A 17,498-nucleotide genomic window follows, 5' to 3' on the forward strand; every position below is an offset into this window, starting at 1 on the left:
AAGTCCAAAGCTCTAAAACAGGTGGCCTTCTAGGTCCTTGGGTGCAGCCTTTTGACTGAGTCCAAGATTTGTTCTGTGAAGTTTGGATTCAGTCAAAGGTCTACACTTAAGGACCTAGAAAGCCACATGTGGCCTTGAAGCGGCAGGTTTCCCACCTCTGCTCTAAAGTGAAGAGATCTGCCCATGGCCACACTGGAACATTGCTGAAAACACAACCAGGAGCTCCTGACTTCAGTTCAGCGCTCTATTCATTTTCCATGACTACCTTTAGTTTCTTGAATTTAAATGCTCTCTAGTTCAATTTTCTCTAGCACTTAGCTCCCTAAAACAAGGCCAAAGGCGAAAAGTAGTATTAGAATGAAGCATGCCTGTAACAGACTTCTATCAAGGTGAAAATACAGCCTGAAGACTTTGGGCTTCTAAAATTCAGAGCCATCAAAAATCAACAAACATTTATTAAGTATCTACTACATGACAGGCACTGCGCTAAACCATGAGGATACAAAACAGAGTCCCTGACCTCAAGGAACTTACTTAATGAGGGAGACAACAAGCAAACAAATATACACATACAAGCTATATACAAGATAAATAGGAAACAACAAAGAGAAGGCACTAGAATTAAGAGAGGTTGAAGAAGGCTTCCAGTAAAAGATGGGATTTTAGTAAGTACTTAAAAGGAAACCAGGGGTGATATACATGATCACATTATGATGTTATAAACATCTGAACTGGAAGAAACCCTTCAGATCATCACACTAAAAACACTGAGTTAAAAAAAAACACTACACAGTTTTCACCAGGTTGATAAATTTCTGTTGCTACACTTGGCTAAGAGCGAAAAGATTACTGTTTGATCACCACTGTCCAAGACCATGCAGTTACAGTCATATCAAATAATCTCACTATGCTTGTTTCTGCAACTGTAAATTGAAAAAAAAATCTGCCTTTACTCATCATAGGGATTTCATGAAGATAAAAAACAAGAGTACACTTGGAGCTCCCTGGAAGTAAAGTTTAATTGAAATTTTAAGTTATATTTTAACGAAATATACTGACTAGTATAACCAGAGGAAGGAAAAACTAACACGTTTTAATAGGCTCAGATTCCTTAGGATAGAAGGAGACTCAGTAAAGATGGGTGGCATCTCAACTCTGTTATACACTAGTTATGTGACCTTAGGCAAGCCACTGTTAGTCTTCTCTTCCATAAAATGAGAGGAATGAACCTGTTTTAAGATTCCCTTCAGGAAACAATCCAGAATTATTTGTAGATAGTTAATAAAATGTTCATACTCTCTGATCCAGAGAGGGGGAAGGGGAATAAGCATTTATTAATCACCTACTACATTCCAGGTACTGTGCTAAGTTGCTTTACAAATATTACCTTACTTGGTCCTCACAACAACCCTAGGAAGTAGGTGCTATTATCCCCATTCTGCAGTTGAGGAAACTGAGGCAGACAGAGGTTAAATGACTTGCCTACAGTCACCTACTGGTAAAAAATCTGAGATGAATTTGAACTCAGGTTTTCTGACTCCAGGTCCAGGGCTCTATCTACTGCACCACTCAGCCACCTCAACCCAGGCACTCCACTGAAGGGTAAGAAACAATGATATGATGAATACAGAAAAGGATGGAAAGATGTATATGAAGTGATGCAAAGTGAAGCAAAAGCAAGAAAACGATATATCCTATGATTATCACAATGTAAATGGAAACAATAACAAAGCAATCAAAACCAAACGTAGAAAAAGCAGAACGAACAGAAACTTGGCCCTAAAGAAGAGATGGGAAAAAACACCTACCCTGCTTCTTTGAAGAAATCAGGGACAGTGGCTGGGGGGGAACGGGACGGCACTACATACAATGTCAGACTTTTTGATATGTTGGCAAATTTTGACAGATCTCTTTTTCTGTCTTCCTCTTTTAAAAAAATTTTTATTATAAAGAATGGCTTTCTAAGAAGGGCTGGGGAGGAGCTCACTGTAGTGGGAAATAGAAGTGACATAAAAACAAAAAGTATCAGTAAAAATTTATTTTAAAAATCAAGAACCTATCCACCTTGAAATGTCTATGATCAATGAGCCTGAAGTCACCTCATCCACATCCTCCTGTCTTCAGGCAAAAGAATACACCTCATCTGAGATGGAGAGCTTTAAAAATAAATAATTTCCTCCAAGGAAAGAAATCCAAAATAGGATCATAAATTTAAAGTTGAAAGAGTCTTGTGAAGTGGTCTGTCTAGTACTTGACCACTTCTACCTGTGTGACACTGGGCAAGTCACTTCCTTTCTCTCAGTTTCAGTCCCCTCATCCATAAAATGACAATACTGGTCCACGGGGTGGGGAACCTGCAGCCTTGATGAGACCACCTGTGGCCCTCTAGGACCTCAAGTACAGCCTTTGACTGACTACAAACTTCACAGAACAAATCTCCTTAATAAAAGGATTTGTTCTGTGAAGTTTGGAGTCAGTCAAAGGGCCAAACTTGAGGACCGAGGACACATGTGGTGGCCTTGAGGCTGCAGATTCCCCACCCCTGTGGACCAATATTGTCATTTTACAGATGAGGGGACTGAAACCGAGAGAAAGGAAGTGACTTGCCCAAGGTCACACAGGTAGAAGTGGTCACACTGAGATCTGAACCCTAGCTTTTTGACCCCAAATGCATTGGTTTTTTCCAATGTATCTCATAGCCTCCCTACTCCCACTTCCCTCATTTTACAATAGGAAAACTAAAGTCCCAAATTTAGGCCAAGTATCCCAAGGTTAGTGGCAGACCACTGATGTGAGCTCAGGCATCTGACCCCTTTCTCTTCTTCAATCCAAGAGCTAACACTCTACTAGTCCTTGGGACCCTACAAAGGTCAAGCCCTCAGGGAGTTGACAGCAATTGTGTGGCTTTCATACATGTTCATACATCTATATTCATATGTTCATACATGTCTCCCAATAAGTTGGGCAATTATTTAGGCTTGAGGACATTTTGTTGGGATTCTGCTAACCTCTAAAGTCTATTCACATGTAGAGCTCCCAAGTGGCTGGATACTAAAAGAAATCCCAGGCATTCTTCTTCCCATCTAAGAGTGTAATTTCCCTTAAATTCTGACTCTCCAGGAAGCTTTTCCTTTTTATAGAATCTAGTCCAACCCAAACCTAATATGAATAGCCTCTATCCTCTCTGACCAAAGATCATCTAGCCTCCGCTTGAAGATCTGCAGTGACCATGAACTTGCTTCCTCCCAAGGAAATCATTTCTTTGGCTGGTTCTGAATATTAGAAAATGTGTTCTAACGTCAACTGAGATGTCTCCCTGCGGCTCATACATATACAGGTCCTACTTCTGCCCTCTGAAACCAAGCAAAACAAGTATATTCCTTCTCTCACACGTAAGCCCTTCTAACATTTGAAGACTGAAATCATATTCCCCAAAGTTCTCTTTTCCAGAATAGTCCCCAGTTCTTTCAGTCTTCATGTGGCATGGTCCTGAGTCCCCTCACTAGATGTATCTGCAACCTTCCATAGTTACCATCTACTCCTCACTTCATTATATATAAGTTGGCGTGTGTTATTTGTGCTATCAATTCTATGAGGCCTATATGTTACTCTATTAAATCCATTTTATTTTTTGCAATAATTTTTCTACAGTACTTTCTATTTACAAAGGACTTTCATATTATCTCATTTGATTCGAGGCAGCCTCATGTTGTGGGAAGAAAACTGGATTGCAAATCAAGACACCTGTGGTCTAGAGCTAGCTGAACCACTGAGTATGTGGCTGGAACAAGTCATCTCTTTAAAAATGAGAAAACTTGAGGCAGCTAGGTGGCGCAGTGGATAGAGCACCAGCTCTCGAGTCAGGAGGACCGTGTCCAAATCAGCTCTCAGACACTTGACACTTACTAGCTATATGACCCTGGGCAAGTCACTTCACCCCACTGCCTAACCCTCAAAAAACAAATTTAACTAATTAGTTAAAAATGAGAAAACTAGGAGCAGCTAAGTGGTGCAGTGGATAGAGCTCGGGCCTTGCAGCCAAGAAGACCTGAGTTCAAATCCAGCCTCAGACACTTCACACTTACTAGCTGTGTGACCCTGAGCTAGTCACTTAACCCCAATTGCCTCACCAAAAAAGCAAAAAAAAAAAACTAAAACAAAAAAAGAGAGAAAAAACTGACTATGAATTGGTCTATCTACTGTGAAAAGTAATTTGAAATAAAGCTAAAATGACCCTACCCTTTGAAGCAGAGCCCTCACTACTAGGCATACACCCCCAAAGAGGTCATCAATGACAAGAAAAGCTCACTATACCCCCAAATGGTCACTCTAGCACTTTTTCCATGGTAGCAAAGAAAGGAAATAAAGTCTGTGGTATACTGCACTATTAGAGTAAATATGAAGAATTCAGAGAAGTACAGGAAGATTTATTTGAAATGTTGCAAAATGAAACAAGCAAAACCAGGAAAACAATGTACAAGACTATAACAATGTAAATAAAAACAACAACAACAAAACCCTGATACTAAATGCTGTGTAAATACAGTGACCAAGGTTGGCGTCAAGAAGAGTTGATAAGGTATACCTTCTTTGCAGAAGTGGTAGCCTGTGGTATGGAACACTGCATACATCACCAGACTCAGGTGATAAGTTGGTAGGTTTCACTGAACTCTTCTACCCCCCTCCATATACATTCTTTTTGATTCTTTTTCTAAGGGATAGCTCACTGGGTGGAGAAGGAGATATATTTAGAAAGGGGGATATAAAAACAGAAGATATTAATTTTTTAATGAGTAGGTTATACTAGATGGTCTCTAAAGTCCCTTTTAAGTATGACATTAAAAAGGTCTAAGACTCCTTCTCTTCTAAATATTCTTATTCAAAAATGATCCTCACAACAATCCTGTTATGCAGGTAGTGCAATTATCATTATCCCCATTTCAGAGAAGGCAAAAAATCACTTGCCCAAGGTTAAACATCTAGAAAGTAGCCAAGCAAGGATTTGAACCAAGCTATTTTGGCTACAAAACCATGGCTCTCTACACAAACTGCCTTCATTAGTGTACTGCCCCTTCTTAAAAGAATAACTGCACTGATAGCTGGGATACATCTCACTTGAACCAGTTAAGTAATATAACTGCTCAGTACAGTGCCATATATTCTCTGTGCACTCACTCATCAAATGTTTAAGGAAGAGGAGTAGATTATGCTACTAATGAAATCCAAGAGCTGTGACAGGCAAAAGTCTAATCTGTTTCCCATATTCTTCCTCTTAAAAGTTAATTTCTACCAGTGAAAACACAGAACTTCTGAAGAAAGTGAAAAATTCTCAGAATCTCTACCACTGAGTCAAAATCAAAAAGAGCTAACCAGCAGGAATTAAGTCAAAGCCTGGAGCTCCTGGGAAACACCTTCCTAGCCTGTTACAAGAGAAAATGGGAGGAGCAGGAAGGGTGGAGGCAGAGAAAGTCTAAAGGACACAGAACTGTGTGTTTTACTAGCCTGGTACAGCTCTGTGGGGCAGGGATGTTGATTTCTGTGTTCCTTACTAAGACTAGCACTGGGTCATGCACATAGTGAACAGCAAATAACTGGTGAATTAAATAAAAATGAATTACTATGTTTTATGATTCCCATTTCTTACACATTCCCTTTCTCAGAACACCATTCATTGGGTCACTACACAGTTCTAATCTTTAAGGATTAGAATCCTTAAAGATACAAAGATAAGAAATAAGACTAACAACATCAAAACTGGCAAGGCCTTCAAAGGTCATCTGGTCTAATACCAACCTGAAGCAAGAATCCCTTCTTCAGAGTCCCAAAACTTCCCTACTCGAACTTCTCAAGTGAGGGGTAGCTCATTACCACACAAAGTGGCCCACAGCACTGCTGTTCAATTCCAACTGTTTGGAAGTTCTTTCTGATAACTTTCCCTCCCCCCAAATTGAGAGCCTACTAAAGTGGAGGTGGGAGGAAGGAAGGATAACCAAAGACAGAGGCGAAACTCTATGGGGACTAGAGCTATAGAAAGGCTAAAACACTGAATATCTGAGAGTAAGAACAGAAGATTAAGGCTTGAAAAACAGGCTGAAACCAGACTGCAAGACCTTGAGCATTAGGTTCAAGAGTGGACTTTCTCTTGTAAGCAACAGGAAGTTCCTCAAAGATGGCTAAGCAGGGGAAGATGTGATGAGGGCTAAGCTTTAACAAAACAATTCTGAACAGAATTAATATGGACTAACCTAATAGGTAGGATGTTCTCAATGACATCAGTTCCTACAAGCAAAGCCCAGAAGTCTAACACTTCTAACAAATGGGATGTTTCAACACCATGACCATCAAAGAAAGGCCAAAAGTTAGGCCTGCTTTCCAGGCCAACAGAACATAGAATTCAGATGTCACAGGTACAGTCTTCCACAAGCCTGTGGCTTTTTGAGAATCTTCTACAGACTCTCATTGGGACTATTCTCCTTAGAGTTCCCAACAAAATAAAAATCTTCTTTCAGTAATCTGCCAGTCACTAAGCAATCTCCAGCCACCCTCTAAGCAGATTCAGGGAAGATAAATCCTGTCTAACAAGAGTCTTAGTGATAAAACTAATAAGTTATAAGAAAGAACCAAGTTAGGAACTCCCTGCCCTACAGGTGAAGTTAAAGTCAAGGGTAAAGGACCAATGATAAGGAATGTACCTCTGACCTCTATAAATCTTATCACCTAGGGCAGTGTCAGAATCTGCCAAGGCTTAGAGTTTCGGGTCTCTCCTTCCAATATTTCTAATGAATTCAGAAGTTTGGTAAATTCCATACTGCCCTACAGTTTCCTTTTCAACACTTGTTACAGTTTCTGTTACTGTCTCCACATATCCCGTTCTGAGGACTTGTCCTAGTTTAACAATCTTAAAGATGACAGTTGGGATATTTCTAGTCGTTGGTCAGTCCTATCAGTTATGTCCAACTCTCTGTGAATCCATTTGGGGTTTTCTTGGCAAAGATACTGCAGTGGTTTGACATTTCCTTCTCCAGCTCATTTTACCAAAGAGGAAACTGAGGCAGAGTGAAGTGACTTGCCCAGGGTCACACAGCTAGTAAATCTCTGAGACCACATCTGAACTCAGATCTTCCTGACTCCAGGCCTGGCACTCTACTGTGCCACCTACCTGCCCAATATACCAATCAATAATATTATCATATCCCATTTCAAGAGAGGGAAGCCAAGGGGCAGCTAGGTGGCACAGTGGATAGAGCTCTGACCTTGGAGTCAGGAGGACCTGAGTTCAAATCCAGCCTCAGACACTTCACACTTACTAGCTGTGTGACCCTGGTCAAGTCACTTAACTCTGAATTGCCTCACCAAAAAAGAGAGAGAGAGAGAGGGAGAGAGAGGGAGGTCAACAACTTTCAACAAGTGAACCAAGGTTTCATGATATTCACTACAGCATTCAATTTGGCAGTGGGGTATAGCAGAAAAATTTTTGACCTGAGTATCGAGAAACCTGGGTTCCAAAACTGGCTTTACAGCTATTGTATTAGCCTTTTAACTGGTCTTCCTGCCTCGAGTCTCTGCCCTTTTTGAATGCATCTTCTACCTGACTGCCAAACAAATCTTCTCAAAACACAGGTCTAACCATGGTAGATACCATATGTACAGTGGAAAGAGCATTGGTACTGAACTCAAACCATGCCTCTGATATTTATTACCTGTACGGCCTTGAGGAGAGAGAGAGAGAGAGAGAGAGAGAGAGAGAGAGAGAGAGAGAGAGAGAGAGAGAGAGAGAAACTGAATTAGATGACATATGAGGTCTCCTTCAGCATCAGGTCTGTGAATCTGTGTTCCTGTCACTCTTATGCTCCAAAATCTTTGTTGTTTCTGGAATAAAATATATCAAAGTCTAGCTCTAATCTACCATTTTTAAAAATGTAGTGATGTCTATGTTTTGACACATTCACTTCTAAAGAGCTTACATATGGCTAGTATATTTCTTCTTCATCCAATGCCCAATGAGCCTCCTCTTATAACAAATATTTTTAAAAAGATGAAAAGCAGATCAGCAAAACTACCTAACATGTCTGACAGCATATGCAATATTCCATACTTATAAACCTCCACCACTGCAATGAGGAAGTATATTTTCAAAACTCTTCTCTGGGGCCAAATAATGATAAATTACATAGTATTCAGTTTTACTCCATTCCCATGTATGTTGCAGCCATGGTGCATATTTTTTTCTTGGTGCTAAGTACTTCATCCAGTTCATATAAGTCTCCTATACTTTTCTTAATTCTTCATATTCATAATTTTTTACTGTACCCATTCCCATGTCTACATTTCTAGGTGGTACGGTGGATAAAGTGCTGGGCTGAGAATCAGAAAAACCTGAGTTCAAATGTAACCTCAGATACCTCTTAGTTGTGTGACCCTAGGCAAGTCACTTAACCTCTGTTTGCCTCAGTTTCCTCATCTGCATAACAGGGAACCATAATAGCTTCTACCTCCCAGGGTTATTGTAAGGATCAGATGAAATAACATTTGTAAAGCACTGAGCATACTGCCTGACACAGAGTGGACACTTTCATATTACTATCTTTCAGACAAACTCTGGCCCACCAACTATTTTCCAAACTTAGCCCACTGTCTCCCCACCTTGCTTTAGCACAGCCTGCTCCTTCAACTCATCACTTAGAATGTTTAGCTTTCTTCACTCAGTTCAGATTTTCCACATTAAGTCATTCCTGATACTCCCAGGGTAAGCTCTCTTCCTCAAACTACTTCGCATTTATTTATTTATGTAATATTTTGAAGCTCCTTAAAAATACACAAACACACATACCACCCATCCCCTCTCTCGTCACATACTGCCACCACCCTGGCATAGGCCTTCATCACCTCACACACCATTGCAATAGCCACCAGTGGATCTGCCTGACACAATCCTCTTCCCACTACAATCTATGCTCTACTCAGAGGCAGCTAGGTAGCATAGCGGATGGAGTGCTAGGCCTGGAGTCATGAAGGCCCGAACTGGAATCCTGCCTCAGACAACCCTGGGTAAGTCATTTAACCTCTGCCTCAGGTTCCCCAACTACACAATGGGGATAATAATAACAACTATCTCCCAGGATTGCTGTAAGGATCAAATGAGGTAATATTTGTAAAGCTTTCAGCACACAGTGGGAGCTTAACAAGCACTTGTTTCCTTTCCCCTTCTTCCCTGATCCCACTCTGCTACCAAAGTGACCTTCCTAAAGCTCAAGAAATGGCCCTCTCTGGTCAATAGCCTCAAACCCCATTGGCTCCCAGATCTGAAATACTCTCCCTGTTATCTCCACTGACTGGGTTTCCTGATTTTTTTTTCAAATCCCAAGTAAAATTCCACCTTCTACAGGAAGCCTTTCCCAATCCCCTTAATTCTAGTTGATCATTTCCAATGCATTCTGTACATAGGCTGGCTGTATATACTTGTTTGCATGTCGTCTCTCCCATTAGACTGTGAGCTCCTTGAGAGCAGACTGTCTTTCACTTTTGTAGCCAAAGCACTAAGACATGCTGTTTGGCCCATAGTAGGTGCTTGATAAATGCTTACTGACTATATAAACCTTAACTATTATTACCAATAATCACCAATAAAGTGAGGGAGCTGTACTGGCTTTGAAGGTTTGCTTGTAACCCTGACAGTAAATTCTATGTTTTGAGGGCCCTTTCAGCTCTAACAGTCTGATTCAGTCAAAAGCACTGTAAACAGCTCCCCAAACTACTATTAAGATGAATAGTCACTATGCTGGCACACAGTTTGAGAACTGGTGAATGGGGTTCATTTTAATCTATTGTGTGCATTGTATTTAGCAATAATAACCCTTCACAGTTACAAAATACCTCATACAGATTATCTCATCTAATAATCACACTTGCGGACAAGGGTTATGATCCCCATTTTACAGGTAAGGAAACTGAGGTTCAAAGAGATTAGATGATTTGCCTAGAGACACACCGCTAATGAACAGCAGAGAAGGACTAAAGCCTCAAGTCTTCCTCCCCTTCAGTCACGGCTCTTGATCTTCCTGAAGCACTTGTCTAACCAAACCATCCCCTGCTCAAATAAACTCCAGTGACTTCTATTATCTCCAAGATCAATTGTAAAACTCATGTTCAGCTCTTATGGCCTTTTGTAACCTGCCCACTCCCACCTTTCCAGGCTTCTTCCACCTCACGCTTCTCCCTGTCCTATGATCTAGTGACTCTGGCCTGCTGGCTTTAATCACACAGGATCCTACATCTCCAGACTCTAGGTATTTTCCATGGCTCTTCCCCACACCTGGAATGCTCTCCCTCCTCATCTCTGCTCCTTGGCTTCTGGGGCAGCTTTGAAGTCTCAGTCAAAATCCCACTTTATGCAAGATACCTCTCCCAGTACCCCTTAATGCTGATGCCTTTCCTCTGAGATCACCTCCAATTTGTCTTGTATAAATCTCATTTGTAAATAGGTGTATGCATGTTGTCTTTTCCTGTTCAATTGTGAGCCTTCTCAGGGCAACTGTGAACTGTTTTTGTCTTTCTTTGTATACCCTGAATATAGCACAGTGCCTAGCACACAGTAGTCACTTAATAAATATTTGATGACTTAACTAAAACCCAGGTCTCAACTCTTAATGCAAAGCACTTTCCAGTACACCAAAGATGGGAAGAAGCAGCTAGGTGGCCCAATGGATAGAGCACCAGTCCTGGAGTCAGGAGGACCCGAGTGCAAATGCAGCCTCAGATAAGACATCTGACACTACTGACTAGTTGCATGACTCTGGGCAAGTTACTTAACCCCAACTGCCCCAAAAAATAAATAAATAATTTTTGGAAGCCATAAATGTTTGGGAATTAAAGAAACTTGGATGGGGTTCAAATTTAAATAAGCATGTAGTAAGTGGTGGATCTAGAACTGAGGATAACCAAATGTGTGAAGGCAAGCTAACAACTTTGCTATGGAGGTTGGTCATTATGGACAGCTTAAGAGAATAAGTACCGAAAGACCATCCAACTCTAGAGGTAATTCATAAAGAAGGAAAAAAATCCCCAAATCAGGAAAAGGAACACTTAAGTGAACGCTTATAAACCAAAACGTGGATGTTTACAAACATATTCAAGAAAGGCACTAACATTAAGGCTGGCAGTTTTAAAATTTCTGGTGAAGGTACTGTACCAGGTGTCAAACCTCAAAGTCATCTGGACTCTTCTCTCCCCCTGCAGCCCTCAGACCACATCAGCTGTCAAGTCTACCTTCATAATACATACAACTTTATGCATCCGTGCCTTTCTCTCTATTCTCATAGCTACCTGTCTAGTTCAAGCCCTCAGCACTTCCCACCTAGAGTATTATAACAGCCTCCCCCATTGATTTCTCTGACTCAAATATGCCCCTCTTCAATCCATTCTCAGTGATCTTCCTAAAGCCCAGGTCCAACGATGTCACTACAGAATCACAGAATCTGAGATCTCGAAGGGAAGCTCAATGGCCATCTTGTCCAATCCAGACACTTGGGTTGGACCAGATTGGATAGGATACGCAAAGCAGTCCTCACTGTCACACACCTCACCCAAGTGCTCAAGAAACTGCAAGGGCTCCTCTTTTTGCCTCTAAGGTCAAACACAAATCTTTCTATTCAGCCTTTGTGAGGTTTTTCACCACCTGGTTCCAGTTTAGCTTTCAAGACTTAACATATACCACCATCTTTCGAACCCTCTATTCCAGTCAAATTGGCTTTCTTGCCCTTCCCCCCATTCCTACCTGTGTACTACTGCATGTGCTGAGCTCCTACTCCTGAAATCTACTTCCTGTTCATCATCACCTCTCAAAACCCCCAGCTTCTGTCAAAGCTCAGGTTAGGCACCATCCTCCACCGGAAGCCCATCCTGCTTCAACCCAGTGGCTAGTGCTCTCTCCCAGAAGAATTACTTTAAATATACTTTGTATTTAATTTTCTCTCCCCGTGTTTTTCCTGGCCCCAAACAGAATGTAAGCTGTGTGACAACAGAAAGTTTCCTGAATACCACATTCCCTCCCCAAGCTCTGCATCCTCAACAGCTATCATAGTGTCTGGAATACAGCAGGGGTTTAATAAATACTTGACTGAACCACTGAACTGAATTTCTTTCACCCCAACACAGCCAAACCTCCCTGATTTTTATATGCATCCAACTGCATTTGAAATCCAACTCAAAACAAACCCTTCTGTATAAAGTATAGAAGATACCAAAAGAGCACTATGAAGGCCCCACCACCAAGAGAATTTATTTATTTCACTGTGCACTGCTCCAAATTCTCCGCGCTAGAAACAGTGATTAAAAGTAATTAAAAGTCTTTTCAGGGCTGCTGATGATCCCGGTCTCTTACAGGAACAGCTACACCACAAAAATCAGAAAATGAAACCTTCTGCGGTTAAATATCTAGCGGCACACACTTCCTCACGTGTTCACCACAAAAACCACCCCAGAGCAAGAAAAGTAAACGCAAAAAACAGGCCCAGAGCTCCAAAGTGCTAGGATAATTCACGGAAATTAATTTCGGGGCTGGGCCCCTGGACTCTGAGTTTTGAATAAAAACCCAAAGCAACATTTTTAAATGTGCTGCTATAATACACATATTGACTCTGGTAAATATTGATTGCTCTAGCTAGGAGTTTCAAACTCTACGGGTCAGAACTACATTTTAAATGACAGTGGAGAGAAAAAAGGAATCATTTCAGCTAATTAGCCTATAAGCCCTAGAATGAATCCAAGAAAAGCAGCATTTATGGAGGTTTTTGCTATTAAGTTTAAGGGTCTGTTTTCCTATTCCAACCACCAATGGAGAAAATGATCAAGGAAAGAATGATTTGCCTAAAACTGAAGACAGCCAGTCAGAAAGTAGCTTACGTATACTTCTGTAACACTTACTGTGACTACACTGACAGAAGACTTTAATAAAACACTCAGAAGGAGGAGGCAAAAGAAGAGCATGGCTTCTTTTGAAGAAAGTTGTAGCCCCACTGTGCTCCAAAAAAAACACCCCACTATGATACACACCCCATGCTGAATTTCATGCTTTTTAGTATTCAAGAGGAACCTGGAAAGTTGTGCAGGAAACCTGGAAGAAGACTAACTACAATACTTCATTTAAGGATGAAGGGTTACTTGAACCCAGCATTCCTTGACTCTAGTAGGAACCTAGAAACAGCGTTCCTTATCTATTGAATACCTATGTCAAGTTCATAATGACCAGTTACATAAAAATAGAATCAAGTTATAAAATACTGAATCAGTAATGATTGACAATCAAGGGTTTTAATCTTTCATCGGCCATTTCAGGCAGCAGGGACAGGGGTATAGTAAAAGTACTGGACAGAGAGTCAAAATCCTGAATTAAAGTCCTGGTTCTGACAATGACTACCCTATGAGTCTCTACCTATGAGCTTTAGATTTCTCATTTAAAAAAACAGAAATAGGGGCAACTAGTTGTTGCAGTGGATACAGCGCCGGCCTTGGAGTCAGGAGGACCTGAGTTCAAATCCAGCCTCAGACACATAACACTCACTAGCTGTGTGACCCTAGGCAAGTCACTTAACCCCACTGCCTAGCCCGAAAAAATAAATGAACGAATGAAATGAAATAAAATAAAATAAAATAAAATAAAGAAATAAATAAAAAACAGAAACAGCATTTATATTACCAGGACAGGTAAAGGTTCAATGAATAGAGTACTGGTACTGGAGTCAAGACTCCTCTTCCAGAGTTCAAATCTGGCCTCAGGCACTTGCTAGCTTGTGTGACCCTGGGCAAGTCACTTAACCTTGTTTGCCTCAGTTGTTCATCTATAACATAAGCTGGAAAAGGAAATGGCAAACCCCTCCAGTATCTTTGCCAAGAAACTCCAAATGGGGTCATAAAGACTCGGACACACAGAGTTGATGAAAACAACATTTTGTAAGCTATAAAGCTATGTACATGTGGACCCTCAAACCATAAACAGCTGCACAGGAAAGAATTAAGCTCACTCATATACAGGTATCATGGTATGGTGGAGAGACAGGCAGCCTGGAATCCAGGAAGAGCTCGGTTCAAGTCTTGCTTCTGACCCAGACTGGCTGTACAACCCTGGATACCACCTAATCTCTCAGCACTCTAGGCAACTCTTTAAGTTACAGAGAAGGGTCTGATTTGCACTGATAGAGAAAGTATCCTCACCTGGGAATTCCCTAGACCAACAAAATTACAGACCCAGTCTTTATCTTCCCTGTGGCACTTTACACATGTTATCTCATTTGAACATCTAGTCCACATGGTTAACGCAGGCAGCAGGTGACACAGTGAATAGAGCGATGGGCCCAGAGTCAAGAAGTATTGAGATCAAGTCCAGCCTCAGACACTAACTAGTTGCGTGACCTTAGGCAAGTCCCTTAAACCTCAGTCTGCCTCAGTTTCCTGATATAAAATCAGGATAATAACAGCACCTATCTCCCAGGTTGTTGTGAGGGTCAAATGAGATCACATTTGTAAAGTGCTCAGCACAGTGCCTACACATAGTGAGCACTATCTAAATATTTGATGGTACAAGTACTCCCAATTCTGCAGAAGAGGTAAGTGAGGCCCAAAGAAGCTAAGTAACTTACCCTAAATCATACAACTCATGGTGGCACTAAGGATCTTCTGATTCTAAATCCAATGTTCTGTTGTTCACTCCCTTTCCCCAACCCAGCTGCCTCTAAGGGAAGGGAAAATCTATGGCTTTAAGTTGCATTAATCTATTCAACTTTGTTCTCAAAACAGGTTATCAAAAATTCTACAACTAACCTAATACATGTCTATAAACCTTTTCCTCTCAAGAATAGAGATGAAAATGCACAGCAAAACAACTTCCATTAACTACTAATGCAAACACCTAGAGGGCAAAAAGTAGCAGCTCTGCCATCCTGATCCACCACTCAGCTTGGCAGAGGAAATGAAGAAACCATACTACTGGAAATGAGGGAACAATTAAGATAGCAATAATATTAAGGCATCAGGATTGAAACACCAATTCCTAAGATGCTGCCATTAGCTTTTTTAACAGGCCCTAAATTAGCCTCACGATTTGCCTGGGAGGGGGTAAAAATCCCAAGAAAATTGAAATGTTGGCCGCCACTCCCAGAAAGTGGCACTGTTGGCTACATTCAACTCCAAAAGATCCCTCAAGATACCCTGGTGGTCTCTACTTACTGAAGCCTTCTAGCTTTTCTATGAGGCTCTTCTTCAACTCAAATGTAGACCAATCATTAGCCACCCACCAAGGCTGCACAAATGAGTGGCTGACCTGCATCCTTGAACCTGACTTCCATTTTAAAGCCAAAAGCACATGCAAGAGACACCAGTAAATTCACAGAAAACCACACATCCCACACTTCCTCAGTCTCACGGGAACCTTAGTTTGGTGCTGATAGCCAGCGTTATTCTAATAACAGCAATTCAAAGCTTCTCACTTTCCCAAGGCTCAGAAACTACCTCCTCTCAGTGACTAACAATATAACAAAAACCTTTTGTCAGCCCTTGCAAACACTGCAAACTATTATGAGTTTCCTTCCAGGTCAGATGCCCCCAAGAAATATGTACATCTCAGAAGTATCCTCAAACACCCAAGTTTGCTCCTCTCCTCCCAAACATAGCCTGTTTCCCCTCACGTTTGAAAACAAGGATTTACCAAGTCTATTGATGGGGGGTGGGGGGAGGAGTGGAGGGGGAGGGCTGGAAACCTAGGGAAGGTATTTGCCCAAGGCTCCCATCTAGCACCAGGGACAGGGGAGGCACTCATTTTCCTCCTTGGTAAAATGAGGGGGTTGGATTGGATGGCTTCTAAAAAGTCCCTTCCAGCTCTGACATTCCTTGCTTTAAAGGTCTCTTTCAACACAGATACTCTTTGATTTCAAGGCCTACTTCTAGGACCGAAGTGTCCGTATCTCTACCACCCATACAGGCAAAATCTGATATCCCTGGTGCTCAGCTCACAAAATCAGCTTGCTGAAAATCAAAGCCAATCCAGCCGAGGTACATTTAACTCGAAAGCTCTAGCCACATTCAGTTTACTGTCCTCCCCTTAGCCACAGCGGTCAGATTTTTTTGAGGGGTGGGACGCTGCCTGCAAAGATGGAATCTCCTGATTCTGTCCCTGCCTGCCCGGTTGACTCGCCACAAAATATTCTCAGAATTTGAGGGGGGGGCCCGCTGCTTTGCAAATGACCTCCACGCATCTTGGGGGAGGGGGTTAAGTCCTTCAACTGGCCCTTATTTTCACTGACAACAAGTCATAGGCAGGTGGCAAAACCTAGGGTAGCTTCAACAGGTGTGCCCAGGGAGAGGGAGAGGCCCGAGACGGGATGACGCGGGGCACGAGAGGGGGCTCGGAGCCGGGGGGAGGGGGGGCCGACGCCGCCCCGGCCCGGGGACCCTACCAGAATCCTCGGGGCGTTCGCGGGGAGGAGGCACTGACGGAGCTAAGGGAGGGAGGGCGCTGGGGGACCTCTGCAGCCTGGACCGGACCCCCGGGGCCAAGACAGAGCCAAGGCCCCGGCCGGGCTCGGCCCAAGGCGCGAGCTTCCTCTCCCAGTAGCGGGTGATCGATGGCTGGAGGGGGGTGGACAGGGGCCTTGCCGCACGGGTGGGGAAACTGAGGCAGGGAGGGGCCGGGCGGGGCTCACCGAGGAGAAGCAGCTTGAGCTCCCGCCGGGCATCCCGCTTGTCCCGCCGCAGCTGCTTCTCGATCTCGGCGTTGATCCGCTTGGATTCCTTCACCTCGTCGCTGAGGCAACACGCCATCATGGACTCCAGAGTCATCGTCCCGAGGCCCGCGGGGCCGCCCCCGCCGCCGGCGGCGCCCCCCCGCCTCACCGAGCCCGAGCCCGAGCCCGAGCCCTCGGCCTGGGCCTGAGCCGGGGCCTGGCCGGGCCCCGCCGCCGCCGCCGCCGCCGCCGCGGCTGCCTCAGCCCAAGCCCGGGAGGGGGGACCCTGCGTCCGCCTCAGCCGGGAGCCCCACGGCCTCCGCCGCCGCCTCAGGCCAAGCGCCGCCGCTGCCGCTGCCGCCGCCGCCTCAGGCCAGCCGAAGTCCCCTCCCTCCCCCCACCCCGGGCGCCGTCCCCTCACCGGCCACCGTCCTCCTCCCCCCTCCCTCAGGCCAACCGCCGCCGCCGCCGAGACCGAGCGACCAGGGCCGGACAACCTAACCCCGCGGCGCTGAAAACAACCTCGTCGCGAACGGGCAGGCGCTGCGGCCAATGGGAAACCGGCGGCGTCCCCCCCCCCCAGCGGCCGGGCGGGGGGCGGGACTTCGGCGGGAGGTGATCAGTGGGGCGGGGCGTCGGCCGCCGCGGCGACGATAGTGGCCGTGGTAGCGGCAGCGGTAGCCGCGCGCGGGAGGGGAAGGGAGGGGCCGGCAGCGGAGAGGGGCAGACAGGCAGGCAGGCAGGCGCGTTTGGTTGCGCCTCAGCAAGGAGGGGAAGGGGCAGCGC

At 43.8% G+C, this 17,498-nt stretch overlaps 1 protein-coding gene across 1 annotated transcript in view; it reads right to left on the minus strand.

The window, feature by feature from the left end:
- The window catches only part of GNA11 (G protein subunit alpha 11), a 71,872-nt gene extending 54,779 nt beyond the window's left edge, over positions 1–17,093 (minus strand). Inside the window, exon 1 of the mRNA XM_021008925.2 lies at positions 16,692–17,093. Coding sequence (XP_020864584.1) covers positions 16,692–16,827 — 136 coding nt within the window. The 5' untranslated portion in view covers positions 16,828–17,093. The remainder of the gene's footprint in view (positions 1–16,691) is intronic.
- Positions 17,094–17,498: the final 405 nt, after the last annotated feature.

This window comes from Phascolarctos cinereus, unplaced genomic scaffold (genome assembly GCF_003287225.1).
Source record: "Phascolarctos cinereus isolate Bilbo 61053 unplaced genomic scaffold, phaCin_HiC Scaffold_4;HRSCAF=312, whole genome shotgun sequence".
NCBI classification, from domain to species: Eukaryota; Metazoa; Chordata; class Mammalia; order Diprotodontia; family Phascolarctidae; genus Phascolarctos; species Phascolarctos cinereus.